This window comes from Emydura macquarii, unplaced genomic scaffold, assembly GCF_026122565.2.
Source record: "Emydura macquarii macquarii isolate MOO-44397 ecotype Brisbane River unplaced genomic scaffold, CSIRO-AGI_Emac_v2 contig_1876, whole genome shotgun sequence".
In the NCBI taxonomy this organism is placed as follows: Eukaryota; Metazoa; Chordata; order Testudines; family Chelidae; genus Emydura; species Emydura macquarii.
In genome coordinates, this window is record NW_027132013.1 from 17,439,837 (window position 1) to 17,467,717 (window position 27,881).

The 27,881-nt window shown below is 38.0% G+C and overlaps 1 protein-coding gene across 1 annotated transcript in view; it reads left to right on the forward strand.

Moving 5' to 3' along the window:
* Positions 1 to 41: 41 nt before the first annotated feature.
* Positions 42 to 27,881, forward strand: part of SLC39A9 (solute carrier family 39 member 9) — a 35,973-nt gene continuing 8,133 nt past the window's right edge. Inside the window, exons 1-6 of the mRNA XM_067557814.1 lie at positions 42 to 978; positions 12,396 to 12,504; positions 19,832 to 20,023; positions 22,649 to 22,717; positions 25,101 to 25,186; positions 26,279 to 26,413. Coding sequence (XP_067413915.1) covers positions 883 to 978; positions 12,396 to 12,504; positions 19,832 to 20,023; positions 22,649 to 22,717; positions 25,101 to 25,186; positions 26,279 to 26,413 — 687 coding nt within the window. The 5' untranslated portion in view covers positions 42 to 882. The remainder of the gene's footprint in view (positions 979 to 12,395; positions 12,505 to 19,831; positions 20,024 to 22,648; positions 22,718 to 25,100; positions 25,187 to 26,278; positions 26,414 to 27,881) is intronic.

Here is a 27,881-nt window from a genome sequence, read left to right on the forward strand (position 1 = left end):
GGTGACACTCCGCCCCCATCAGAGGCTTCCAAGACGCTCCCGTGGAGGGCAGTGATTACTCCTCCGTCATCTTGGAGTCGGGCGGGAGGTGGCGGCAGAGAAGCGAGTCCTGTGAGAAACGCGCTCCAGCCCTTCCCCAGTGCCGCTGCGCTGAGGGGAGGCTAAGTCAGGCGGGTAACCCGGAAGCTGCTCGCGGGAAGGGGAAGTGCCTGACTGCGTGTGCGGAGCCTGCGGGCGGAGCTGCCACTTGGCCTCCATGGCAGCCGCGAGGGACGCCGGGCGCAAGGGGGAGCCCGGAGCTTGAAGACGGAGCTCCCCGCTGAACCGCTCCCCTCCTAGTCCGCTGAGACCAGGGCCCAGTAGAGGGCAAGGAGAAGGCGGTGCCGGCCTCTCCCCGGGGCCGCTAGGAAGGGCCACGCTCCCGGCAGGGAGCTGCTGCCTGGCCCCGTCTCCGCGGGGCGAGCGGCCTTTCAGTTGCATCCAGGGCTGGTCTCGCCTGTGAGCGGCGTGAGCCCTTCTCTCACCCAGGCGAGAAAGTGCCCTCTTGGCTCCAGGCCGCGGGAGAGAAGGGGCCGTTCCGCTCCCGCGGGGGTGGCCTAGCCCCCTGTGGCCCTCGGCCGGGGAGCGACAGAATCGTGGGGTCCCAGCTGCCGTTGACAGATCCAGGGATCGGGGCCAGGAAAGCGGGGTGTCTCTCTCACACACGTAGCTCTTGGGAGAGGGCGAGAGCTTGTGGCGCCACCGGGGGAGGAAGAGGTGCCGCTGACCTTCATGACTCTGCTGGAGCTTCAACAGCTGGACAGGTTGAAAAACTACATGCAGTGAAAACTGGAGAAGTTGCAGTTCAATTTCACTTTAAGCGAGTGGACAGAAAGCAACAACATGGATGATTTCATCTCCATCAGTCTGCTGTCGCTGGCTATGCTGGTTGGCTGTTATGTGGCGGGGATTATCCCTTTGGCAGTTAATTTTTCAGAGGTAAGAAAGTGCCACCAGACTGTCCATCTCTTGTCATGCAAGAATCTTGGGAATTAGAGACAGACACTTAGCAAGTCATCTAGCTGGTCCCCTGGGGCTACTGCAGTATTGTTACAGGTGACAGTTTAAATTAGGCAGATTTCAAAAGAAACTTTAGTGAAATATTAAATCTCCTTCAACAACACAGAATCTGTGATGAGCGTAGAACATATTTTAAAATTGCTTTAAAATAAATCCTACAATTATTTCTAACCAGAGTTAGTGTCAGGTCTGAACCTCTCAGTGCCAAACATAGAACAAAGACCACATCAGTAGGGAGAAAGTGGCAGAAGCTTGATGATGTTTCTTTTCCAAAATGGTTTTGGATTGTAAACTCTTGGAGGTACGTGCTGTCTTTTACTATATGTCTGCACAGTGCCTGGGTTGAGTTTTCTAAAAACAGTAATACAAATAATAAGAGAAATCTCTACAAAACTCATTTTGAGTTAGCAGTTCAGCTGTCCATTAAAAAAATGGTGTCTGGCTTCTGTGTTTACAGGGAAACTTGCATTTCAAATTCCTATGCCTTGTAATACAAAACTTTATTTTGTGCCGTTGTTTATAATAAAATACAAAATACCTGGCAGTGGAAAACTAAGGAAAATTTGATATTTTTAGTGGATTTTATGTGAGATGATGATTAAAGAGATACAAGAAGTTACATGTTAGTGTAATTGGGTGCCATTGAGATATTACAAGACTTCAGAAATAATCTTAGTGTTCCTGAATGCCTGGTGGTTATTAATGTTGACTCTCACATCAAGATGTGACAAAATGAGTGTTTTGTAATCTTAGGGTGGTGAAAGTTTGGTTGCCAGATTTCCACTTGCATATTAAATTGAACACTTTTGAGTTGTATGCCTGTTTTGAGATTTCTGAGTTTATTTGCTTTGAGGATTAACTTTCTGTTAATACAAATCAGCACACTAGAAAATGCAATTTCTTTGTCTAGCAGAGTCAGGGAGGTCTCAAGGATTAAAAGTCCAAGATGTGTTTTGTTGGGTTTTTTTTTAAATGTGTGGGAATGCAGCACTCCTGCAGCTGAGATTATTTCACTAAAATACAACTTCAGTGCAGTATTGTTATAACACACGGGTATCCTTTTTTCAATTTTATTTTGAGAGAGCCTAATTTTCACACACCCATTTTATACTCCTCTACCTCCAAAAATAAACCTAGCTCTTATTAGATTAATTTCTGCCATCTCTTGATTCCAAGACCTGTTACATAGAAACTACTGTTTTAGTGTTGTAAACTGTAGAATTCTTAGACCAGGTCTTGTATAAAATAAGTTATGGCCAAAATCTGTCAAGAGATTCAATTAAAATCTGATGTCTGCCTGACAAACTGTTTCTCTCTTTTAACTCATAATTATCACACTGAAAATGGATAGTAGGAGAATTACTTACTTTTTTTTGTATTTAAAATCTCAGTATTTATATTGAGAATTTAAAACATAAAGTTCAAAATTTAAGGTTCTCACATGAATATTAACTTGGCCACAGTGCAACTCAGATATATGTTAACATTAATCTGGATAAGAGATACTCAAATACTTATGTGCATGGTGTATGTGCAGTTTGTTTATGAATGTATGTGTGCAGTATGTGAAATGACTTTGTTAATGTGGTAGCTTAAATGTTCTGAATTTTCTGCTTGCTTTTATGTTTGAATGTTCATTGTCAATTATATGAGAACCTAGGGCTGGATTGCTTTAGAGGTGCTGAGCCACCCACTTTTTCTAATGATTTAAATAGGAGCTGCGAATGTTCAGCAGCTCTGAAAAAAAGACTCATACTCACTGCATTTTTTTATATTGTATAAGTAGGGCCAGAAAGCGAAAACATCTAAAACTAAGTGTTTTTTCCTTAAAAGGAGTTTTCTGGAGTAATAGCTAAAATTATGGAAAGGGATGACATTTTTGACTTCAGATTCTTAATAAATGGGTTGCAGAGATTGCTAAGCTGCCTCAGTGAATAAAATGCCATCTACTATAGGGCTATGTGTGGGGGTTGATGTGGAATATTGAAGCAACTGTTGAGTTCATAATTTACACCAGGTGCCCAAGAACAATATAAGTTGCGATGGAGAAATACTGAGCTATCGAACAACTTGCTAATTTGGTGACTTGGGAAGAGAGACATTTTAAATAATATATTTTCAAAACCTATAACTACCAGACTAGCTTTTTAAATCCATAAAATGTAAGGATATTAAGAGTCTATATCCCCAGACTTTTCAAGGCTAGAAGCAATTAAGCAAATGCTATATGACATGCTGAAAAACTGGGAGTCTTACATTTTTCTGATAGAATCATAGAAATGTAGGGCTGGAAGGGATCTGGAGAGGTCATCTAGTCCAGTGTTTCTAAATGACTAGTCCGTGGACCGGTGCTGATTCCTGAGATTTCCCTTACAGTTTAAGAAAGCAGCAAGCCAGTCCCTGGTGTCTAAAAGGTTGAGAAACACTGATCTATCTAGTTCATTCCCCGGCACTGAGGCGGGATCATGTATATCTGGACCATCCCTGATTGGTGTTTGTATGACATGTTCTCAAAAATCTCCATTGACAGGGATTCTGTAAACTCACTTGGTAACTTATTCCAGTGCTTAACTATCCTTAGCTATGTCTACACTGATGGCGGCAAAGTCGCCACTGTCAGATTGACTTATCTGGATCGACTGAGTGGTCAGTGAAAACCCGCTCAGTCGATCCAGAAGTCGACGTACTAAAACCACCTCCTCAAGTAGCGTAGCGCTGCATCGATGGGAACGCAGTTCCCTCCGGCAAAGTGCAGTGAAGACAGCGCTCAGAAGAGAAGCACAGAAGTTGACAGGAGTTACACAAGTTCTTTGCGTATTTTGCATAACTCGTCGACTGCCGCCGAATCGCTGAGGTAAGTGTAGACCAAGCCTTAGTTAGAAGTTTTTTTCCTAATGCTTAACCTAACTCTCTCTTGGTGTAGATTAAGCTGATTATTACTTGTCCTACATTCAGTCATTGTAATAAAGCACCGTGCTCTTAATAACAGCCCTTAACATATTTGAAGACTGTTATTGGGTCCCCCCCTCAGTTATCTTTTCTCAAGACTCAGTATGCCCAGTCTTTTTAGTCTTCTTTCACAGGTCAGGTTTGCTAAATCATCATTTTGGTACTCTCATCTGCACTCTCTCCAGTTCTCCACGTCTTTCCTAAAGTGTGGCACCCAAAACTGGACATACAACTCCCGCTAAGACCTCACCAATACTAAGTAGAATGGAAAAATTACCTCCTATGTCTTATATCCTATTAATACACCTCAGAATATTAGCCTTTTTGGTGACTGCATCAGATTGTTGGCTCATATAGAGTTTGTGATTCACTATAACCTCCAGATCCTTTTTAGAAGTACTACTTGCCTAGCCATTTATTCACCTGTTTTGTAGTTGTGCATTTGATTTTCTTTTGTAAGTGTAGCACTGTGCCCTTGTTTATTGAATTTAATCTTGTTAATTTCAGACTAATTCTCCAAATTGTTCAGGTCTTTTTGAATTCTAATCCTGTCCTCCAAAGTGTTTGCAACCCATCCCAGCTTGGTATCGTGTGCAAATTTTATAAGCATACTCTCCACCCTGTTATCCAAATCATTAATGAAAATCTTGAATAGTACCAGACCCAAGACAGATCCTTGTGAACCCACCACTAGGTTCTTCCTGTCAAGTTTGACAGCGAACCATGGATAACTACTTTTTTAGTACAGTTTTCAACGAATTATGCACCCACCTTATAGGAAATTTATCTCAACCAGGTTTCCTTAGTTTGTTTAATAAGAATATCATGTGAGACTGTGTCAAAACTTAAGCTTTACTAAAATCAAGGTAATCATGTTTACTGCTTCTCTCCTATCCTCTAGACCAATAAACCTGTCAGAGAAGGGAATTAGGTTCATTTGGCATGATTTGTTCTTTACAAATCCATGCTGGCTATACCTTATTACCCTGTTATCCGCTAGGTGCTTACAAATTGATTGTATTATAATTTGTTCCAGTATCTCTCCAGGTATCAAAGTCAGACTGACTCGTCTATAATTCCTCGGATTCTGTTTGTTAATAGAAAGTTCTCATGTCTTTTGACTCATCAGGGCAAGAAATTGGAATTGAAGCCATCATTGACCTGTCGGGATTGAATATTGTCTGTTTTGAGCCAATATTTTTTGGGGGAAAGGAGACATTCTTGGCTTTTTGCAGTGGTTTTTATTTTAAATCATGGCTGCCTGAAGCTGCTCAGAGGTTTAGAATGTTAGAAGGAGTACTGCAGAGATGGAACAGTGGGCAGAACACAGGTGAAATGAACAAAGCTGCACAATAGTGGATTGCTGCTGCTCCCATTAAAATATGTGGTAAAATTATTGCCGCCTTTGTTGCTGATACCCTGATATACCAGGATCAGTGTTTGAGTGTTCCTAGGACATTATTTCTCTGTGCAATGTGGAATATAGGTGTGGGAAGAGACATATCTATTGAATTGGGGAGTTGTGAAAGGGTGGGATTCTTCTGAAACCCCAGTGGATGGTGCAAAGTTTGGCCCTATATGCAGATTATTGTAAAACAACACAATTTTATCATATGGATATCACCACCACCCTATATATGTGTGTGGGAAATGTGTACACAATACGTTTTGGTGGGGAAGTCCTCTGAAATATTTTCCTGTACTCGATGTTTACCCCTTTAATTTTCCACAGTAATATTCCAAAGCCTTCATCATGGTTGCTTTCCCTGCGCATAAGGAAAATTGGGTGTGATTACTTCTAGAGCTCACAAAAACCTTCTGAGCATTATCTATGTAGATACTTATATGGTCTACATCACTGTAGTATATGAGGGAGATGGGGTGAGTTAATAACTCACTGTTCTTCTCTTTCACCCCTTCAGAGCTAAGCCTCATGTTGTCACAGTTCTCTGTTCAACAGGGACTGCCTCTCCCAGTCCCCCAAATAGTTGATGATGATGATGTTTGTATTGCGGTAGCACCCAGAAGCCCCATTTGGGATTGGGGCCCCATTGTGTTAAATGTTATACAAACCGTAAGTTGAAGTCCCTGCTGCAAAGCGTTTACAAGATAAGGATATATACATTATAATAGTAACATGTTAGGATTCTCATCCTTGCTTAGGCACATTATGGCCACAATGTTGAAGAGAGGGTGTACATGAATAAAAACTATCATGGAGACATTAAAATAGAGGATCTTCTGGAGGAGGGGGGAAAACTTTTTTATTAAATAAAACACACTTAAGGCACTAACAGATTTCCCCCCATAATTAAATGTTTAATGCTTGACTTTAAGTTCCCTTTTAGTTTTAGATCTGATGTGTATTACACTTTTTTGTTTGTGATTGTAATAATGGAATGAATAAATGAAAGTGGTTGTCCAGAAGTGCATGTGGTATTGAAAGTCTGTTGGGAAAATTTCTGAATGGGAATTTTGGCCAGTTCATAGTCTCATTAGCAAGGTAGCACCTTATGCATTAGCAATAACAGTTTAACTAGCAAACCTTTTTCCAATTTTCTTGCTTTGCTAGTTGCTTGTTACAAGAACTTGGCTTTTCTAGAATATGCAGTAACCTGGTTTGCAAAGATAGAGAGTTAATTTACCCTTGTTTAATTCCAAACTGTAATCTTTGTATTCTAAACTAAATTAGTTTAGAGGCGAAAATACCATTGTTTACAATGATGTGAGATTTGGGTGCAGACAGTCTCACAAGAAGGTTCCAAAGGCTGTGTAAACTACAGATTTTGAGTGAGGTAGCTATCTTGTTTCAGGGATGACTTAGTGAATTATTTTCCTAACTCATTTTCAAATAAGGGCAAGTGAATTCAGACCCAAACTCTTTTTCACTTGGCTGATCTGCAGACCCTCTTGTCACTGTGCAAGAAAACTGCGGATTTTATGGTTCTCTTGTTTTGTGCAGGTTTTGGACTGATGTATTTCATATTGGATTATATTAGGGTTTAATGCTCAGACAGTTCTTTCTGTCTAGTATCTGATATTGGATCCCATCACCATTGTGTGTAAGCACAGTTAAATCAACTTAATCTTGTTTAAGATTTTCAACCATGTAGACACTACTTTGTCATAATATTAAATCCTAATGCTTGTCTGTATGCAGCATAGTTGCACCAATTTAGCTTAAAGTGAGTTTTAAAAAAACTGATTTAGGTAAACTGGTGCAAAAGGCTAGGTGGACATTGTCATTTCATTTTAAACCCAACTTATTTCAGTTTAGTTTAAGCCAATTAGGCTATGTCTGCACTACTGGTACTATTGCTATCCCGCTCTGGTGCCCTTCCCACAGCAATGGAAGGGTTTTTTCATCATTGTAGGTAATCCACCTCCCCCAGTGGGAGTAGCTAGGTAAAGAGAAGCATTCTCTTGTTGGCCTAGCCATGTCCACACCAGGGCTTGGGTTGGCATAGCTATGTTGCTCCTCCCTCAGGGAGCGACACAGCTATGCCAGTCAGAATTTTAAGTGTAGACTAGGCCTCAGGGACATATTTAAGATAAATGATATAATCCACTCTTAAAATGAAATAAGTGTTCCACACAGGGGTTTCAACTGGTATATCTAAACCACTGTAAGTTTGAAAGGGGTAGTTTGGGTAAGTTTGGGTATACATAAGGCCCTAATGTGACTAATCTAATGATTCTGATAGCAATACATTTGTGTTGCTAGGTGTCACTTTAATTCATTTCCATGAGCTTACTTGTTCCCTAGTATTTTTTTCACTTCAAACTCTTACTAGCTGATGATTATATTATAAACAAATAACTTATTAGGTTCATCATAAACTAGCACTTGGATTTGTTATATATCAAATTATGATGGTGACTGCTTTTTCACTGCCATTTGCTAATTATATTTAAGAAAAACTAAATTTTTGTAGTGACATCTTTATAATTATGTTTAGAGTAGAATACATTTTTATTTTGCATTGAAATTTTTATTTATTGATTACATTACATCAATCAGACTTTCAGCTCAATATAAATGCCACTGACAATCTTAGAAGAGGTAGCCTAAAACAATTGGCATCATTGTGGATATATGCATCTCCTGACCATACTTTTTTTAAAATCAAGCTGAGATAAATTGTGTACTGGTGCTTTTGAGAGCCCTGTTGTTATCGTTGACTAATATAGCTCCCAAATTTAAGCTTTCATTTAAAAAAAAAAACCCTTTTAATGATTTACATGGCTGTATGTTTGAACCTACCTTGGGGATTGAATCCCTTCTGTAATGTGGAATGTTAAATGCTTGCAAAACGGGAATTGCATTATTTACTCCAGTTTTAATCCTTCAGTAAGGAGCCTATTCATTTTTGGTTTTTTTTTAATGTTAAAAGTTTAAACCCTGGCAAAGTTTTAGTTTCTTTTTTTTATTTGTCCATCTACAGTAATTTTTACTTTTGCTATTTTTTTAATAGTCAGTGTTTCTGATGATACATTGCTGGAGAGGGTGTCTTTAAAGCACAGTTGTAGTCAGGAAAGTGATGGTGTAGTAAGGGAACTTCTTGCTCAACACATACATAAGAACGGCCATACTGTGTCAGATCAATGGTCCATCTAGCCCAATATCTTCCAACAGTGGCCAATGCTAGGTGCTTCAGAGGGAATGAACGGAACAGGCAATCATTGAGTGATCCATCCCCTGTCGTCCACTCCCAGCTTCGGGCAAACAGAGGTTAGGGACACTCAAAACCATAGTGTTGCATCCCTGACCATCCTGGCTGTGGAGACTGAATTGCATAGTGGCGTCTGCAGCACCACATGCACTGCCCCCCCCACGTGGATAAAGAGGCAGCCTAGGGAGGGTTGACTCAGCAGCACGAGCCGCATGTACCTGTCTCCTTATAAGGAAATGAAGTGACCCCACCTGCTGGTGCATGGTCAGCAACTGCCCAGGATAATTGTAATCACCTGGTTGGCTGGTTCATACCTGCCCAGGAAATCAGGAGCACCTGGTTGGCTAAACTCCAAGCCATGACCTTAGAAGGTCATGCAGCAAATAGCAACCAATGGGGCTTAGCCTCTGCTGACCGTGGGAAACTATAAAAGTTCAAACCCAGGTGGCAGAAGGCAGAGAGGAATTGAATCCACCCGGCATCCTGCATATCTCCTGGTCGTGTCGGCTCGGCGGGCTGACGCATCTTCACTAGCCCGCTTCACTGTGAACTGATCACTCACAGTGGCTCTCTCCCATCTGCAGTATCTAAAGCAAACGGCAACTGAATTTGGCCAGCATAGTATACCTGTATATAATGTTTGTGAGTATGGATTAACTGTTTTCTGTTGTGTTTGTCTTGTAACTTCTTTGGGGAACTCCAAAACCGGGCACCCTAGTGTCACATGCTGACAGCCACGCGTTGATCCAGGAGAGATCACAAAACGCTAAAGTCTTGGGTGGCACATTTTGTCCTTTCGTGCACGGAGTTCTCCTGCCCTTTGCTATCATTGTTTGCTGTGCAATTGCTTGCTGTGAAACTGTTTATTATAGAAATAGAACTGTTTATTATAAGGATAGAATTGTTTATTATAAAATAAAGGGTTTATTGGTTAAGCAAACCCCTAGAATCATCACTGTCTCGCTTAACCCCCCGTATCCCAAACCGAACCTATCAGAAAGTTTTTCTCTCCGTTTCCACACTGGCTAATAGCCATTGATGGACCTATCCTCCAAGAACTTCTCAAGTTCTTTTTTTGAACCCTATTGTATTTTTGGACTTCACAACATCCTTAGGGAATGAGTTCCACAGGTTAACTGCATGTTTTGTAAAGAAGTACTTCCTTTTGCTTGCTTCAAGCCTGCTGCCTATTAATTTCTTTGGGTGACCCCTAGTTCTTGTGTTATGTGAAAGCTATCCTGCAGACTATATAAATACAACTTGCCTGACCAGAGCAGGCCTACAAGCTGTATATTTGATACCCTGGTCTAGTACAGTTGGGCTTCTGATCCCGAGTAGGGTTCTAGGTGCTACCATAATACAAAAAATAAGTAACCAAGGGAATTTTTTACTCCGTTTCTATAATCTAGCCTCATTAAAGAACAATAGTCAACAAGTGTACACTTTATTAACACTACATTATTATTTATTGGTTTTAACATTTCAGAATAGGCTTTAGAGTCATAGGACAAAAAATTGAATTTTTACAATGGACAAAAATAAGGATTATCATTTGTAGAGGGACACCTAAAAATGACCTTGATTGAATGGTTCTGAAAGTGTGAACCTAATTCTGAACCTGTCAAAATTGGACTGCTGGTAGGCATTCATACATGCTTAAACAGTATTCACCTCAGTAGGTCTGGCACCTGAGGTTCAGGGTCATCTTCATTGTCAAGTAAAATAATCCTTTTTACTTCAGGTATGTCTCATTTCATTGCAACTCAGCTTCCCTTATTTATCAAAGAAGAGGACATCTTTCATTTTCTACTCAAAATTGTCTGAGTTAGAGATGCTGACAATAGACATTCCTATTCCAACAGTTTATTAATCTTTAGGAATGTAAAGTTCTGAAATTCAGTTTCTGGAATGAAAACATATATGGTAACATTTTGTGGAGCATTTTTTCCCTACTCTTTTTTTATAATTTCTCTTTGTACTTCTTTGGAATCTATCAGGCATGCATGAAAAACAGCAAGCTTTTTCTAAGTCTTAGTCTACACTAGACTGGTTTGTCAACCAAACAGGGCTGGTGTACACACTGCAATCAACACCACCCACCTCCCCACTGACAGAACTATCCTGTTTTTTTGACAAAATAAAACTACCTCGATGAGAGGTGTAGGGCTCATGTTGGCTTAGGGCAACGCAGTGTGTCAATGTAGACACTGCATCCCCCTTACATCGGCTGTGGGGCTGTTATTCTTGTCAATTTCACCGCTCCAGAGTAAATTGATACTAATCACTGATTTTAATCATGATTTAAACCGGCAAGCAGGAAATCTTGGTTTAAATGATCAATTTTAATCTTGTTTTGCATTTGTACTTTTTTTGATTTTCTTAAGGAAAGTTTGATTCTCATTGGTTGGTAACCATTAAGACATGTTGGTTTGCAACAAAATGTAGCCTTTATGTTAAATTTGGTCCTTTCTTTCGCTAACCAGAAGGACACAGTATATCTACATACACTTATTTAACCAGTTATGTAGCTTAATATACATTTATTCAGATTTTTAATTTTTACATTTTTATTGTGTTAGAAAATAGCGAATGTTGCATTTCTTCTTTACTAGATGATTGTTTGATTTGTGTCAATATGCATTTGGATAGAAATTGGTATTCAGTTAATGCACAAAAACAGCATTTTAATTTTGTTTTTATTAAATACAATTATTGTAAATGTGCTGAATACATAAGAAAAAAGTTTATCAAAATGTTTTGTAATTAAAACTAATTTATTAAACAAAGTAGTATTATCTGTAGTTAGTGAATTGAACTGATTATTTCTGGTCACCATATCCCTTAAGATTTTAGAACTAGTACATCTCATCCTCTTGTACCTCATTTGTATTCACAGATTGGTAGAAGAAAACAAGCTTTCCTGCTTTTCAACTCCCAGTTGGGTTCTTAATTTTGAATGAGTTAGCCATTGAACTGAACTAGTTGAATAAACTGAAATAAAGAAAATACTCCCTCTGCATCTGCAGGAAAGGCTAGTTCTGTCAAAAGTTGGTTTAACACTTCAACAAAATCTGGTTCCAGGTGCTTAGTCAGTGACTTCAACCAGTTCAGTGGTTTGACTATCTTTAATACTTGAATATTAGTTTTGTATTTAATGCAAATGATTTTAATAGATTATAGTAAAATTAGGCCTTAATATCAGTAAACATAATTTCAAATTTAATTTTAAATAGGGTTAGTTTTAAAGAGAAAAATATATTTAAATAAAATAATCCAATTATAATTTTTTTAAAAAAAACATTGTTTTCTATCCACCCTGTTTTTGTAATTCAGAGTAACAAATGTAATGAAGCACTGAGTTGTTGAGCAGGACACCATGAAGTAAATTTACTCCAGCATAAAGTAAGTAATGTGAGTTAAATATTGTTTGGCAGTGTAGGCAGAAAAAAACTCAGAAGTAAGTCTGTGGATGACAAATCTAAATTAACACTGAATTAAGGTAATCCCTAAAACATTAAAAGGGAAACTTGCATTGCACTCATCCTACTTTGATCTGTGGATCAGGAACTGTAATATCTCATGCCATTGGTCTTTTTAATACTCTTGAACAAAAATACTGATCCCAAATGTTAAAGTTCCTGGTTTTTTGGGGGGGATTAGGAGAGTATTTTGTTCATTACTAAAGGATGCTACTTGTTTTATGCTTGCTTGCAGGAAAGGTTAAAGCTGGTGACTGTTTTGGGTGCTGGGCTCCTCTGCGGAACTGCCTTGGCGGTAATTGTGCCTGAAGGAGTACATGCACTTTATGAAGACATTTTGGAGGGTGAGGAAAAAAAAGCCTCATATATGTTCTCATGCAAGACAGTTGATAAGCCAGAAAGGCATAAGTAGTGTTTCTTACTCTGAGAATAATTAAAGTTCATCTCTTGCTGAAACCTCAAACAATGGGCATCATGGGAATTGCCTTTGAAAGGATTTAATTTGTGTCTATAAGCTGCTGCTTTCTGTGACTTTATTCTTTTTTGGTTATTGCAATCACTCAGTGATGTTTTATAGATCTCACTATATTTTATCTTGCAAAAGAGTCCCAATGGAGCTGAAGGACTTTCTAAGATCAATTAGATTCTAATGAGTAAAAACAAAAAATCTAAGGCAATTTTAGCCTGTTAAACTAACTAGCAAAATTGTTTGAGGTCAATGGATTTTTTTTTGTTAAGTGAGAGTACATGTGCTAGAGAGACATAGCTATGGGGCACCCCATAGGCCCCAAAGTCTTGCATAACCTGTACAGTTACGGTATCCCTTAGTTATACCAGGTAATGCCCATCATCTCTCACTTGAGTGCATTCTAATCCTCACTGGAGCTTGGGGTGCTTTTACAACTGTGTGACAAAGTAAGTCAGTCAAAGGTGGGTGGCAGCAACACACTAGGTTCTAGTATAGAAGTGTGTCAAGATGGGGGCATGGAGACTCTAGAGGACTTTCCAAACATGTTTGAAGTACCAATACTGCTCCTGCATATCAATGATTGGGAACCACTGCTATGTGCCTCCATTGAAAGTTTGGTTCTTTCTTGATATATTATTTCTGTGCTTGTCTTTGCATGCTTTGGAGGAAAATATATTTTTCATTTTTAGCATTTGCACTTATTTTAACCTACTTTATAGTCTCTCTCTGTATCTTAGGGTTGCATAGTTGCCTTTCATATAACTTAAAATTTATTCCTATTTAATAAACATAGAACCTCACAATAATATAAAACTATTTATTCATGTATTCATATACTTTCTGATCTGTATACTTTATTGTAGTAGCTCACTATACTGCACTTCAGTTGACAGTTTATCCATTCCATTTTAACCATAAATGGGCAACACATTATTTCTCTTTTGTCTGCTTCTAAGCATAACACATTATTGGGATCACTCATACTTTTCTCATAAAATTTTTGGTCTGTTTATTGCCCATGCTTGACACCTTTGGTGAGCCGATCAGACCCATTAAACTATCAACTAAAGAAAAGACATTTGAAAAAATTTGTCGTTTTCTATTTACCCAGTAGTCCAGTGATACTCAGACTGGGGCTGGCAGTGGTTCTTTAATATCTCACCTGCAGCTCTTTGCAGCATACTGTGTGATTTAATTATTAACCGATCAGGATGCTTTTACTATGTTATTTACCAATTGTAGAACACTTGGTCAGTCATTTTGCTGTGAGAATAATATCCATCCCATCCAATCTAATCTGTGTGTGTGTGTGTGTGTGTGTATACACACACACATATATAAAATATTAAATTAAACAGTGAATTCGCACTACTGTGACCTTTTTGGGTAATGTTGCTGATTTGGCTCCTGAACCACTGAAGTCTGAGTATTTAATTCCCTTCAGTATATCTCAGGTTACAAATCAAACCTTGATCCATGTCTCCATTTGTAGGGCAAGTGGAAGAGAACTAGAACTAATAAATCAAGGAAAAATGAGTTAATCCTAACATTACTGCAGAAACTGTGTGTACTTTTGTGAAGATAAAGTTGTAGAGAGCTGCAGCCACTTATATAGATTCAGCCAGGAAGGTTGTTATAAAAGATAAAGGCTCCACTTACAGAAGTAAGACATTCAGAATGAAGCATAAGAATCTGATCTGACTTGCCTTAATTTAGATCAATGAGTAAAGGAAGTCTAGAAGGTTGGCTAAGAAAACCTTTAGGCTTAACTCTAAATTTATTTGATTCTACTTTCACATACGCAATCATATTTAACTAAATTTGAATCTGATTTTTGCATGAGACACTGCATGTATCTAGAAGGATATTTGTGTCGGTCATTGACACACAGAAATTATTCATTGATACCTTTTTCCCACTATGCTAATATAACAAACTGATTAATATAGCAATGCGTCACTCTAGGGAGTGCATTAATAGGCTATTAGTACAACCTTGGGTATGTTGTGGGACACAAGATCAGTGGCCTTGTACCATCAACTGCTGGAGAAGTGCAACCAGTAAGCTATTAATGCACACCTTGGAGTGGTCTATTATAGTCTGGTTTATTAACTTAAAAACAGTTATGGGGTGGATTATGTAATGTATACTGCTGCTTTTTTTAAAAAAAGTTCCTAGTAAAAGAAAAGAGTAAAGAGAGAGGAAGTGTGCTGCTCCAGGTCCCAGTGGGTCAGGGTTCTTTCTCCCCAATGTTGAAAAGCAGCATTGGTTTTAGACATAATGGTTCTAGGGATTTTCTTTTTGGTGCTATGCAATACTGTGAGCTGGTACATCACTAGAAAGGCCCAACTGGGGCAATCATAACATGGCTTTAGACAGTCAGTATCCCCAAGCATACTCTGCTGTAGTGTGTCTGCGGAATGACTGTTAGTGTCTATGAGCATTCCTCTCCAACCCACAGAATTATTGCCTACAAATCTTACAGATTTTAATAAGTAAATATGAACTATAAAGCCTTTTTTCTTCATAAGGTCTGTGATCCCAAACAAGAAGCAGAATATATATTTAAACTTCAAATCTTTTCAGATACATCTTAAACAAAATTGGTTTTGTCTTTGAAGAGGAGGAGAGGAATAGCTCATGGCCAAAATGGGTGAAAAATAAAGTGCATTGCTAGAGATGTTATTTTGTGTGTGCATTTTTAAAAAACCAGACTTCGGGGGGGGGGGGGAAATAGGAAAGAAGGGAGAGAGAAGATTGAAGAGGAGGAGAGGAATAGCTCATGGCCAAAATGGGTGAAAAATAAAGTGCATTGCTAGAGATGTTAGCATTTTTCTTCGGGGAAAAAAGTCCAGGGAAAATAAATGGTACAAGTCTATTTCTCTAAGTTGCTCCATGCTAAGTGCTGTAGAAGAAGCAAGAAGGTTCAAGGCTTTTCCACTGATATTCTTCCAGCCAGTGAGGATTCTTTTAAAAAGAGCTATTAGCACTATCTTCTTTTGAGAGAGAGTGAAATAGGTGGATCGTTATTTAAACCAAGTACATACCTCCTCTGTATAACACCTGCAGTATGCTGTAAGATAGCCTAGTTCTCTCCAAAATGAAGAAACAAGTGGTTCAAATCATCACCTCTGTAAATCAGCATAGTTGAGTGTCTGCTGTCCAGTTATGTCAGTATCAAAATATTCATGATGTTGCTGTGAAGAGCTGGGATCTCCAATTTTTATTTAAAATAGCTAGGTTGGAACAGGCAATCGGGCTGACATGGATTAAAAGTTGTATGATTAGACAATATGTACACAGGTAAAACAGTCTAAATAGTAATATCATAGGTGAGTGGTATGTGACGGACCAGTGCACGATTAAAGTTGAGTATAACTAACTTTTTGTCTTTGATCTCAAGAACTGAAAAATGAGCATACAACACATCATGATATGTCTTGTTTTTATTCATGAATCAAAACAAATGCATGTATAGCTAATTTCATTGTATGCTACCTGGAAGTAACCACATTCTGCTTGACTGTTATCTAGTCAGCCTTGTCTTTTCACTGAAAAACTAGGGAAACACTTGATTAAAGACTTGATTTGTGTCTTGAAATGTCCAATGCTAATTCTTGCCTGTGCTGATGACAGTAATATCACTTGGCCTAAAATAGATGAAGTCATTTGATTTACCCTTGTGCAACAAATGTATCACATCTGTGTAATCTTTATTTATCTAAGCCACCAAACTCCTCTAAATGTTGCATTTTATACTCATAACAGCACTTGGGGCATAATTTTAGTTTAGAAGATTGTGCACTTAGATGCCAATGACCTTCACAAAATGCGGCTTGGTTAGAATGAGACAGGGTTTTTCTGTTAGTTTCCTAGAATTTTGGACAATTTAAAAGGAAAAGTGTTAACTTAAACCAGAAAACTAAAGGCTCCTACACCTGTCGTCTCTAGGCCCCGGTAACTGTTGTAGGTTACAGATACTCTTTTGCCATATATTTTTTTCTCTTCTGTATTCCTGTGTGTAAAGCCCAGTAAATAGGAAACTGAAAAACTGAATACATGAAAGAAACAAATAAATATATTGCTTTCTCTTATCTTTTCAGCCAAGTAATCTGTGTTTATGTGGACTAATGATGGTAGCAGACCCATTCATTATTGGGAGACAAACATTCTTTAAAGCTTATTGATTGTCTCAAACCAGGTCCATTTTGCTATCAAGAAAGAAACGTCCAGTGCTCTGACCAAACAGTCCAATCTGGTTAATGTCCCTGTTTCTGTTAATTCCTATGTGCTGTCTAACAGGTCTAAATTTTCATTGTTTTGCTTTTGTCTTCTATTAAAATGTATTGAAGTGATAGGATAAGAAATGGACTCTCCTCTGCTCTTCTTCCAATTTTCCTGTTTATATCTAAGGCTATTTTTAAAGAGACACAGGTTATAATTGACCCTAATGAAACTTTTGTAAAAACCTGAGAGTCTTACAAAATCAAAGCAAATAAAATGTTTTCCATTACATCTTTTAAAATTCCATTGGAAAGTTTGTTTAATCAATAAACTTTCCTCTGCAGTGTTGCAACACAAACTTTGCTGCCTTGTGCTAGTGCATAAGAACTAGAAAGTTAAATTTAGTCTGTTTTCCCTTAAAGCAGGTTTAAATTTTGTTTTTGGATTATTGTTTGAAGGCCTTCCAGAAGCAATGCTTTTTAAGGAAGATTGAAAGAAGAGTCTGTTTAGTGGCATGCAAATCCAGGAGACAGTTCCACGTTTAGGGGACAGCATAAAAGAAGGCAGAGAGAAAAGAGTGAGAGACTCAGACAAGGATAGCAACTGAGCAGTGCAAAGGGATCAGAGGGAGATGTAGGAAGAAAGGAAAAAACAGCAATAAACTGGACAATGTCTCTTTAATTCCAAATTAAACTATCTGTGCACAGGGTATAACTGAATATTTTGCACAGTGTTCCCCTTCCTCCCCCCAAAGTGATGTGTTGAAAGATCTGTTTTATTCATAATAGGAGTAGCAATGAAACATAATTAGGTTTTGTTAGGGTTGTCCCAGATGTCTCTAACAGTAGCTACTGTTCAAGAGACCATTAGTATTTAATTAAGCTAGAAGTCCTCTGAATAGAAAACAATATTCAGTATTACTCAAGCTTTTGAACCAAAAAAACCCTCCAACCTTACCCAATGATTTCATCATCCACTGCTAACTGTTTCTTCATGAGGCTGTAGAGTGTCTTGTGTGCCTCAGACACCCCTTGTTAAAGTTACCATGCATACTTTTTGTAGGGCATTGAAGCATTGCAAAATGGTATCTCTGTTTTTAAACTCATTTTAAAACAAATTGCCCTTAAGAGTTTTCATGAAAATATGGAGCTCACCCCTCTGAATATACATGAGTTATGTCTTCTAGGGGGAAAAAAGCCTTACAAAGCCTTGGCACCTGTTTTACTATCTGAAAAGTATTTTAAGAGCATCAGGTGACGTGCTATGGAGGTGTATGGTATTTTTATAGATGAGTTAACTGAGGCACAGAAAGGTTAAATGACATGCCCGAGGTCACGTAGTAGTCAGGACCAAACCCCAAAACTTCTGAGCCTCCCAGACCATTGCTCAAACTAGTCACCATGTTTCCATTATTGTTTTTTTCCCCCTTCCACCTAAATAACGAAAGGGCAGCTGAGATGACTGTGATCATGTTATCCAGAAACTGAAACAGCTTTATTTTTGTGAATGTACTTTGGGCTTTTAAATAGGGTTAAATGCATGTTAGTAAAGTCTCACTTCCATACTTTGGGCCACATTGTAACTTCAGATGCTCTTGCTGACATTGGTGGGAGTCCTTCACTTGATGCATGCTCAGAACTCACCTTTCTTGAGGTCTGAGAACTTTGCTTGTCACAATACAATGTGACTATAAATTCAAGAGCAAATGCTTTAGCACAGCAAGCATTAACAGAGAAGATCCACACATTTTTCTCAGCATTCTGAAAGTTCATGGGTTGAGAGGTGTTTCTCACTATCAGTAAGCTATGAAATATTTAAAAATAATAGGTTTTTAACTTAGCTCCTGTATTTCTGATATTGCACCCCATGAGCCCAGTTTAAAATCCCATTATTTATGAATATTTCATAGTGAAATGAGACTGGTGAGATTCTGTTTTGCTTATCTTCAGTTTCCCTTTCTGTTTCCCATGAGCCAGCTCAATGCTGTTCTATTTTCTTCGTCCCTTTCCTGCTCCTCAAGAAACTGTCTTCATTGAAATTTGCACAAAATAGAGAGCCTTTCTGTTCATACTAGGCTTTTCTAAAACATTTGTAAATACAAAACCTAACAGGACAGTGCCATCAATTTTATCCTGTCTTGGTTTACTCTGTTATTTGTGCACACGTATTACTGATGTCAACACAGCTCTGGGAGTAATTGAATTAACTCCTGCCTCAGTGAGGACTGTTGCTTGGAGTTTAATTTTGTTAATCTCGTTATAAAGGCTTCTTTCAAATTTCATTAAAACTGTTAGTGGACAAATAACATAAAATATGTTTTATGGGATGTTACAAGGACATTTCCTTCACCCATGTGTTATTCCATTTAAAGGTAGGTCAAGTTTATGGCCTAAAAGTATTTTATAGTATCCCTTTAAACCTTGTTACGGCTGGCAGCCTGTGATTTAAAAAATAATTATATACCAATTCTTACAAATATAATGCTTGTATTTGAATGTTGCTTTTAGGTAACATGGAACCTCCTTGCTTATTGAGGATTTACTCCTCGCTTTCTTGCACTAAGTTATTGAGGAAGGGGATGACCAAGCCTATAAATTTTGCCAGTGTTGGTCCCCAAAGTGGGATAAACTATAACATTAAAAAACAAACAAAAAATCCTACACCAATTTTTCTTTCTTTATATTGTTAAGACTAGGTATGAAGAAAGCTTTCAGAGAAGGAGCAGAAAATATGAGACATTATCCTTGGGATCCTGACTTCAGAGGCGATGCAGGGGAGATGGGGATGTGGGGTCATGTAGGCCCCTCCTCCCCCAGTTTTAACTGCTTGTCTTGTACTGAGCATACTCACATGGACTGAGCATGCTCAGTAACATATGCTGAAGCTGCTGCCCTCACTTTGCCCTTGTGCTCCCCCCACTATCAGCAAGTATTGGTCGTCTCTGCCTGACTCCTAACAAGCCTATTTATCTGCTTTAGGGAAGCACCATCAGGCCAGTGAGACTAAAAATGTGATCGAGTCTGAGAAGGCAGCAGAAATAACAACCGAGCATGAGCATGGCCACGACCATTCAAAATTACATGCATACATTGGTGTTTCCCTTGTCCTTGGTTTTGTCTTCATGCTTTTGGTGGACCAGATAGGCAGCTCCCACGTGCACTCTACAGATGGTAAGTAAAGCCTCTCCTGCCAGACTGGCACTTGCTTTGGAGCCACTGCAGCAATCAGAATGAATTAACAAAGTGCATTTTTCTGAATTTTATTATTTAATACTGTAGTGCCCAGATTCCCCCATCAGGATGAGGGCTCTATTTAACTAGGTATTCTACAAATATAAAGGTAGGCATGGTCTATCACGGGAAATAATAAAGCAGTGTTACTGTCTATGTTGGAGGCTAGCATAATGTATTTGCTTCATAATGCACAAGTGTGTGAACTGTGGCATGTTGACGGAGAAAGCCAGTTTAGAAATAATAGATGAGCAACAGCATTGTGTGTTTATGCTTTCAACATTGCAGGTTTTAGTGTGTGGCCTGGTCTACACTGCCGTCCATGGGAGATACGCAAACTACATTATGTAGCTTGTGTATCTCCTGTCAACTTACTTACGTTGCTGTACAGCCACATATTCACTGTGCTGCATCAACAGGAGATGCCCTCCGGCCAACGCAGCCTTACTCCTTTGGGGGAGGTGGATTAATGATGTTGACCGGAGAGCACTTCCAGGACTGATTGAGCGGGTCTCTACGACCCATTCAGTTGATCCCACTGCATCGATCCTCAAGTCAGCAGTGTAGACATATTCTATGATAAACAGATTAGTCCATTGACATAGCAGAAATCCATGACTGAAAAGACAGAGCCTTAACTTCATTAGCTGCTTTGTCATCTTGCTTTGAATTAAACATTTAAAAGAATAAAATATTGCCTTAATTCAGGCGGTAAATTTTCATGGAAGAAAGGCCCCAATCCTGCATTGTGATCTGCACAGCTTGACTATTGCACCCACATGGAGCCCTGTTGACTTCAGTGAACTTCACATGGGCCACAAAGCCTGACTGAGGTTATGGTGACTTTCACTGGTAATCTTCCTCAGTAGTTTTCCTGTAAATGCATGCTGGTTTTCTATGTACAGCAGAACAAAATTTAGGTAATCTTTCCTGAAAATGAGGACATTAAATATTTGTAATTTTTAATGTGAAATTTTATTCCCCTATAAAAATCCTTTTGAATGAAATATAGTTCAGAGTACAGTTGAAATGACCATTCTATCACACTTAACTTACATTCTTATTACTTTTTAATACTTGTCAATGTTCAGTAATGTGCTTATGTTTAGATTTTGTTAATGTAGGTATTTTATACTTTTTATCACATTCTCTTCCTTTTCCAGCTTTCCTCGCCTCTACACATAGGCTTCCCAATTTGATTGAAAGTCTTCCCCACAGATGCTCATGTCTGCCTTTGTGTACTGACTCCGTTATCTTATTAGTTTGCCTTCTCAAAGGGAGGCTTGGCAAATAGGTTAGCAAGAAACTCAGATGAGTAACTCCTGTTATTCCTTGTTTTCTACGTTTTACAACATTTTTTCCTCTTTCCTGATTAGCAGAAAATTGGCCTTGTATTTTTGACCTATTAGATGCACAGACTGAAAAACTGAACAATATAGAGAACAATTTTTCTTAGCCTTTGCTTTATCTCCCACATATGAAATATAACAGAGTAACTGCAAGTGTTGCCAGAAGAGTTAGGGATTTATAGAATGGCTTTTCCTGACTTGAACCTTGAACCAGTCATATTAATTATCCATTAATGTTGTTACCTCAGTTGACTAGATTTTCTGTTCCCTTAAACCAGGATAACTATAGAGGAGAGGAATAAAATTTAAATGTGATCATCTGTTTGGATTTGGTGGATAGCCTAGAACTAAGACATAGGTTTAAATTAAGAGGAAATAAATGTTAGAAGAAATTGGGTTAAATTAAAGATGGGTTGAATAATATCTTTTATTGGACCAACGACTGTTGGTGAAAGAGACAACCTTTTGAAACCTTTCTGTTGGATGTATAGGAGTGTTTTTTTATTCTTTCTCCATAAAAAGTTAGTTTAAAAGTAGATGATGAGATAAGAGTAGTTATCAAACAATTACAGATACAAATGGCCCATCATCTGCCTTCAATCCTAAGCAATTATGCATGAATTCCTCTTTCTACTTTAAAGAGTAACAGAGGATTCTGCCTTCCACTTCAGTCCCTATTGCAGCATATAGGGCTCATAAACAGCCCACAAGGAGCAAGCAGGGAGCACTGCCATAGCTGGCCCTTCGTATATGCCCCAGTTCAGGGTAGGACATGATAGTGTGAGCATTCTGTGCTGCATCTGACTGTAGCAGCATCTGGGAGGCTGATGTAAATTAGGGCAACTCTTGGCTGCTATTATTTAGGCTGTGAGATGCACTAACCCCTGAAGTAGCTGAGACTCATGAGTACAAAGGTAGCTTAAAGCTACCTTTCTGTACTTGAGCAGGGGAGGTAAAGAATTTCAAACTATAGTTTAGTATTAAAGGATTAGGGAAAATGACTGTTGCATCCCCCTGTCAATGTTCCTTAAACTCTGAGGCATAATCTATGATGTTTTGATTAGTTTGCCTGGAAAACCTATGGTAATCACTTAACTCGTTAAAAATGGATCACAGCTGAGAATTTATGCCTCAATATTTGTAATATGTTTTCTTCCAGCATGATTCATGTGCTTGTTTATATCATCTAATGCTTGATTCCTGATGATTATTTCAGACCCAGAAGCGGCAAGGTCAGGCAATTCCAAAATCACTACTACACTGGGCCTAGTGGTCCATGCTGCAGGTAGGCTAAATAACTATAAGATATGAAAGGGGGACAATCTACTGTCACTATGTTTTCCTGTCTATGTTAAATCTTTTGAATTTTAAATTGCAATAATTATTGTATATTCACCAAAAAGCTAGCTCTGTGAAGATTTCTTTATATATTCAGAAGCATGTTTTCCATCTTTTCCTAACAACTAACCTAAAAGTGTTTTAAAATGGTTTGAAATAATCCACACAAGCACTGGGATATATGTCTAGATATAATTCAGATATGAACAATTTATGGCGGTTTTTAGAAATCCTAATAACAGTAAAACCTGATTTTTAACTTTGTAGGAGAGAAACTATTCTAAGTCCTAAGGAACAACATATAGAACTTTTAAAGTTTATAAATAGTTGGGGGTTAAGTGTTCAAATTGAAAAATAACACTTCATCCAAAAAGTTTAAGAAGGCAAGGGAAATCTCTCTGCCTGTTATAACTGCTACTGTAACAGTATTATAGTATGTTTGGTTAGTGATTTAGTTTCTGGTGAGTCCTCATTGATGTATTTTGTAAATTACTTTTACTGTAAAATGAAGGCTATTTTGAAAGCTTTGAATTTTTTGCATCTTCTGTTTCATTTTAAAACAAAAGCAGAGTGATTGTCTTGATTAATTCGTAATATGAAAACAGTATTCCATCTCCCTAAAATGTTCCTAGGAGTCTTAATTAGATACAATTTATTTTCCTGAAGACTTGCTGAGCATTGTTAACCATCTGCTGTTCCAACTCCATTGGAGGCTGCTGATGGATGAAGTAATACATACAAATATTTGTCGTTATACATGTGGTGTTGAAATCTTTGTAATGCATTATTTATTCATGTATTTGCATTTCAGTAGTGCGCAATGGGTTAGGCACTGTATACACTTTTTATAAAAAAGATACTTCTTGTTTCAGGGATTTTGCCACTTAAATGCAACTTAGATTTAGCAATTTGTTTATCTTGAACCTTTGGCTGCCTCATCTTCAATCTGCCAACTAATCCATCTCTGCTGGGACCACTTCTAAAATTCCAAACCTCTGAGAAGCTTTCAAAGAGCAGCCACTTGAGGACAGGGAAAGGTGTAATTTTGCAGGAAAAATTCAACATTTGGTGAGGGGAATGACTTGCATGCAGGATGGGCAATATTCAGTGCTAGACCCATGACTGGTTCTGGGTCCAATATCTTGCAGACCACTAAGACTAGAAAATGGTGCATTTAACCACTGGAAATCTGGATATGTTCTCATACAACAAACATTCCTTGCCAATGAGATGGCAGCACTCGATGCTACTCCTTGTAGGTTGGAAGATATGGGTCATTATTATACATTTATATATAGAAAAGCTATCTTAAGTAACTTTTAGAAGTTTCTAAAATGTATTGGTTAATACTTTTTTCCTTGTCTTTCCAAGACTTGTGCAGTTTGGATTCATGGTGTTAAGATAAGCCACTTTTACAGGTGGGGGGAAGGGGATGTTGTGAAAAATAGTATACATTTTAGGTTCTCTAAAACTTCTTTAAAGCAGTTTTTCTCTAAAAATATGTGCTATAAAATATTTGGCTGTCATACAGTGTAAAGGTTTTGATTCTCACTCATTTGGGATGATCTGTCTAACTCACTCATTACTTTGTTTGTATGTAATTTGGCTAGCTCAGAGTCAAGTAAAGTAATCCTCTACATTTCACTATTGTGTGTTTGTGTGTGTATGTAAAATAAATGCACTGTTTTTGTATCTACCATGTAAAGGCACTGTGTAAATGTACATCATGGAACAGATTTTAATGAAAAAATGTTTCATTAATGCATTTGTTTTGTATAAAAAAAAAAAAGTTTTTTATGAACAGTCAATTAATTGATTTGTTTTTTCCTTTGATTTTTGCACATTAAAACAACATTTATGTAGCGTCTAGACACTTCACAATTCCAAAAGTAATAACTAGAATTCTTTGCAAAAATTTAAAAATTAAAACTGATTTTCAGCTTTAAGTTTAGGTAGGAAACACATTCCATAACAGTAGAACTTAGTTATTAAAACTTTCTTCCCTGAATTATTTTTTATATCAGGACATACCAAAAACTGAGCAGACTCAGGGTGAAATCATTGTGCTATTGAAGTCAGTGGGAAAACTCCCATTGACTTCACTAGGGCTAGGATTTTGTCCTCACACCTCAAAGAGTGGCTCAGGAAAAGAAGGGGGAAGCAAGTCAGAGAGCTTCTGGGTTAGTATTATTAAGGGCTTTGTAAGTAAAGGAAATTATTTTTAAAGCAATACATGATTTTATATCGATAGCCAATGGAAAAATAAGTAAACCTTGTGGTGTGTGTGAATAATCACATGCACTCTTTTTTTTGACTTTCTGTCTATTAAGCTGATGGTGTCGCATTGGGTGCAGCAGCTTCCACTTCCCAGACCAGTGTCCAGTTAATAGTGTTTGTAGCAATTATGTTACACAAGGTAAGTCCTGATCATAAAATCTTACTTTTCTTTTTTTAAAAAACACACTTTTATTATTCTGACATTTTAAGTTATTTTTAACAATATTTTAAAATTTTTCAGTAAATATTAATTTTTTTAATGAAAGAAGAAAAATTTTTAAATGGGTTGTCAAGGAAATGAGATGCTGAAAGAGTTTTTTTAAATGTAAATGTTTTTCCTCTTCCTTATCCCTTCCATGATTACTACTATTCTTCCCCCACCCATCTCCTTTCCCCATCCATATTTCCCTTCCTACAGATAGATCAGCAAGCTTCTCTTGAAGGCAGCTGCAATATATTCTAGTTTCCATTATGTTTCAAAACTAAATTTGGAGGGAAAGATTGTGGTTTCATTGGGCCAATCCCAGATATGATAGTTCTTGTGGCTTGTAGGGAAGGAACTGGATTGGTGGAAGAGTAGTAAGAAGTGTCTGATGTTGCTTTCACTGAAGTCAGTAGCAAAGCTCTCATTGATTTTAGTGGGATCAGGATTGGGCCTGAAGGAAGGAAATGAATCAGAAAGGTTTTTAATTTTTTACTGATAGTTTGACAACCCCTTTTTCTTTAATTTTATGGGATTTTTTTCTTCTTTCATGGAAATGCTGGAGCTTTTTCTGCCTCAGTTGAAGGAAAGGAGACGTTCAGGAGGCATATTTGTTTCTTGCAGACAGTCTAAAAGTTCTGATCACAAAAGTTGATCATAACAAATTTTGATTACCAAAGCTAATCAGAACAAAGGGATTATAGTAACCAATCAAATCAGTATAGTAATAAAAAGCCTGGTAATCAGCCATAATACATGAATTCATATGCTGTATTGTTGTGAAATAACCATCCAGTGATTATGCAGATAAGCAGTCAGAACCAAAAATAATGCAGAAAGTGCAGAATGGCATAACTGTTATAAGTCAGTAACTGCAGAGCATCCCTGCACTCTGGTTAGGAATATTCCACTTCAGTATAGCTAATAGAAATAATATATATTTACCACAACTTCTTTTGTCTTTGGACATCTTAAATTACAGGAAATTCTAGCCAAGAAGATATCGCACTGACTATTGTTCTTTTACAGGCACCAGCTGCTTTTGGTCTGGTTTCCTTCCTAATGCATGCTGGGCTGGAACGGAATCGAATTAGAAAGCACTTGCTAGTCTTCGCGTTGGCAGCACCTGTTTTGTCAATGATGACATACTTAGGGCTAAGCAAGGTAAAGATTTGGGATTTAATTCTGCCTGGAATGTAGCTTAGCAGTTGGATTTGGGGGTCATGGAACTCCTTACTGGCTTTGTAGAATTCATAGCTTCAAACTGCTTCACCCGCCGTCAGTACATTTTTCCATAAGATCCACTGTGGCCAGGACATTCCTGCCATGTAGTTGCAAGTTTATGAACAAAATTCTCAAAAAAGGAAGCTTCTGTTTGTTATAACTAAACAAATAATACTTTTCCACAGTTCTGTGGCAGTTGAATCTGCCATATAATTGTGCTGAGGAATCTAAGCTTTCATTTTAAGAAGCTAAGTTGCTTCATAAGTTTCACCTTAAGAAGCTAAGACACAATCCTGACAAATAAAAACGGATGCTTTGTTGACCTCCTGAGTCTGCAAGCCCATATTCCGAAACAATATCTCTGACGTGGGAATGTCTCTCCATTCATCTTGAAGGGGTTTTACTTCTGAAAAATGACAATTTAAATCTTAACATTAACTGTTACACTGCTGATCATTTTAATGAAAATATTTAATTGTTGTGTTTATCCATCCATGCTGGATACAGTGGAGGATATTGGGACACTGGTGTGGCTGTCACTGTCAAGGGGTCAGGAGTTCAAGCCCCAGCTCCTTGAGAGACAAACTGTTACCTTAGCCTCTAGGTAGAGGGAAAGAAAAGATGCACCCCTGCCCAAAGCCTCAAAAAATTTCTGGGAGCTCAAACTCAAGTCACCTCGCTTTCCTTCCAGGGTGACAAAGGCTTCAAGTGCTGCCCAAAACTTCCAGCTTTCCCCTTTGACAACTTCTTATGTTGTCAGTACAAAAATCTGCAGCACATCAAAACTTTAGGTGAAGTATAAAATATATTTAATATTAAAATATAATATCACAAGAGACACTGTACTCCTAGTAAGGTAAAAAATCTCAGGTTTTGTACATACTTACACTGTAAATTTTGTAACACTATTATCTCTTAACTCAGCATTGGAGTACCATCCCAAGTAGGGCCTTGCTGCAGAACTTGGGTCCAGCTCATGACAAAATGCCTGGGACTTTGCTAATGCTTCACACTTGCATAGTGCTTTTCATCCAAGACACACCATATGCTTTAAAAGCATAAGTTATTAAGCCTCACAACTGTCCTGTAAATCAAGCATAGGAAAACAGAAGCTCAGACTGAGTTGCTAGTAAAGCCAGGAACAGGATAACTAAGAATCTCAAATCTCAGTGCCCTGGTAAAACCATTAGACAACTTGCCCACCCACAAGGTTTGGATCCTTGACCAAACATTCAAAGTGATCTAAACATTTCTAAAAATATTTAATACTTATTTACATAATAAAACCCTGATTGTAGAATTGTGTATATGCACTGTATGTGCAGTGTGGACTCTGCTTGAGACAATCCAAGTGTTCCTTTGAAAAATCAAAACTTTTTCCAGGACAAACAGACTTGCAACAGTGAAT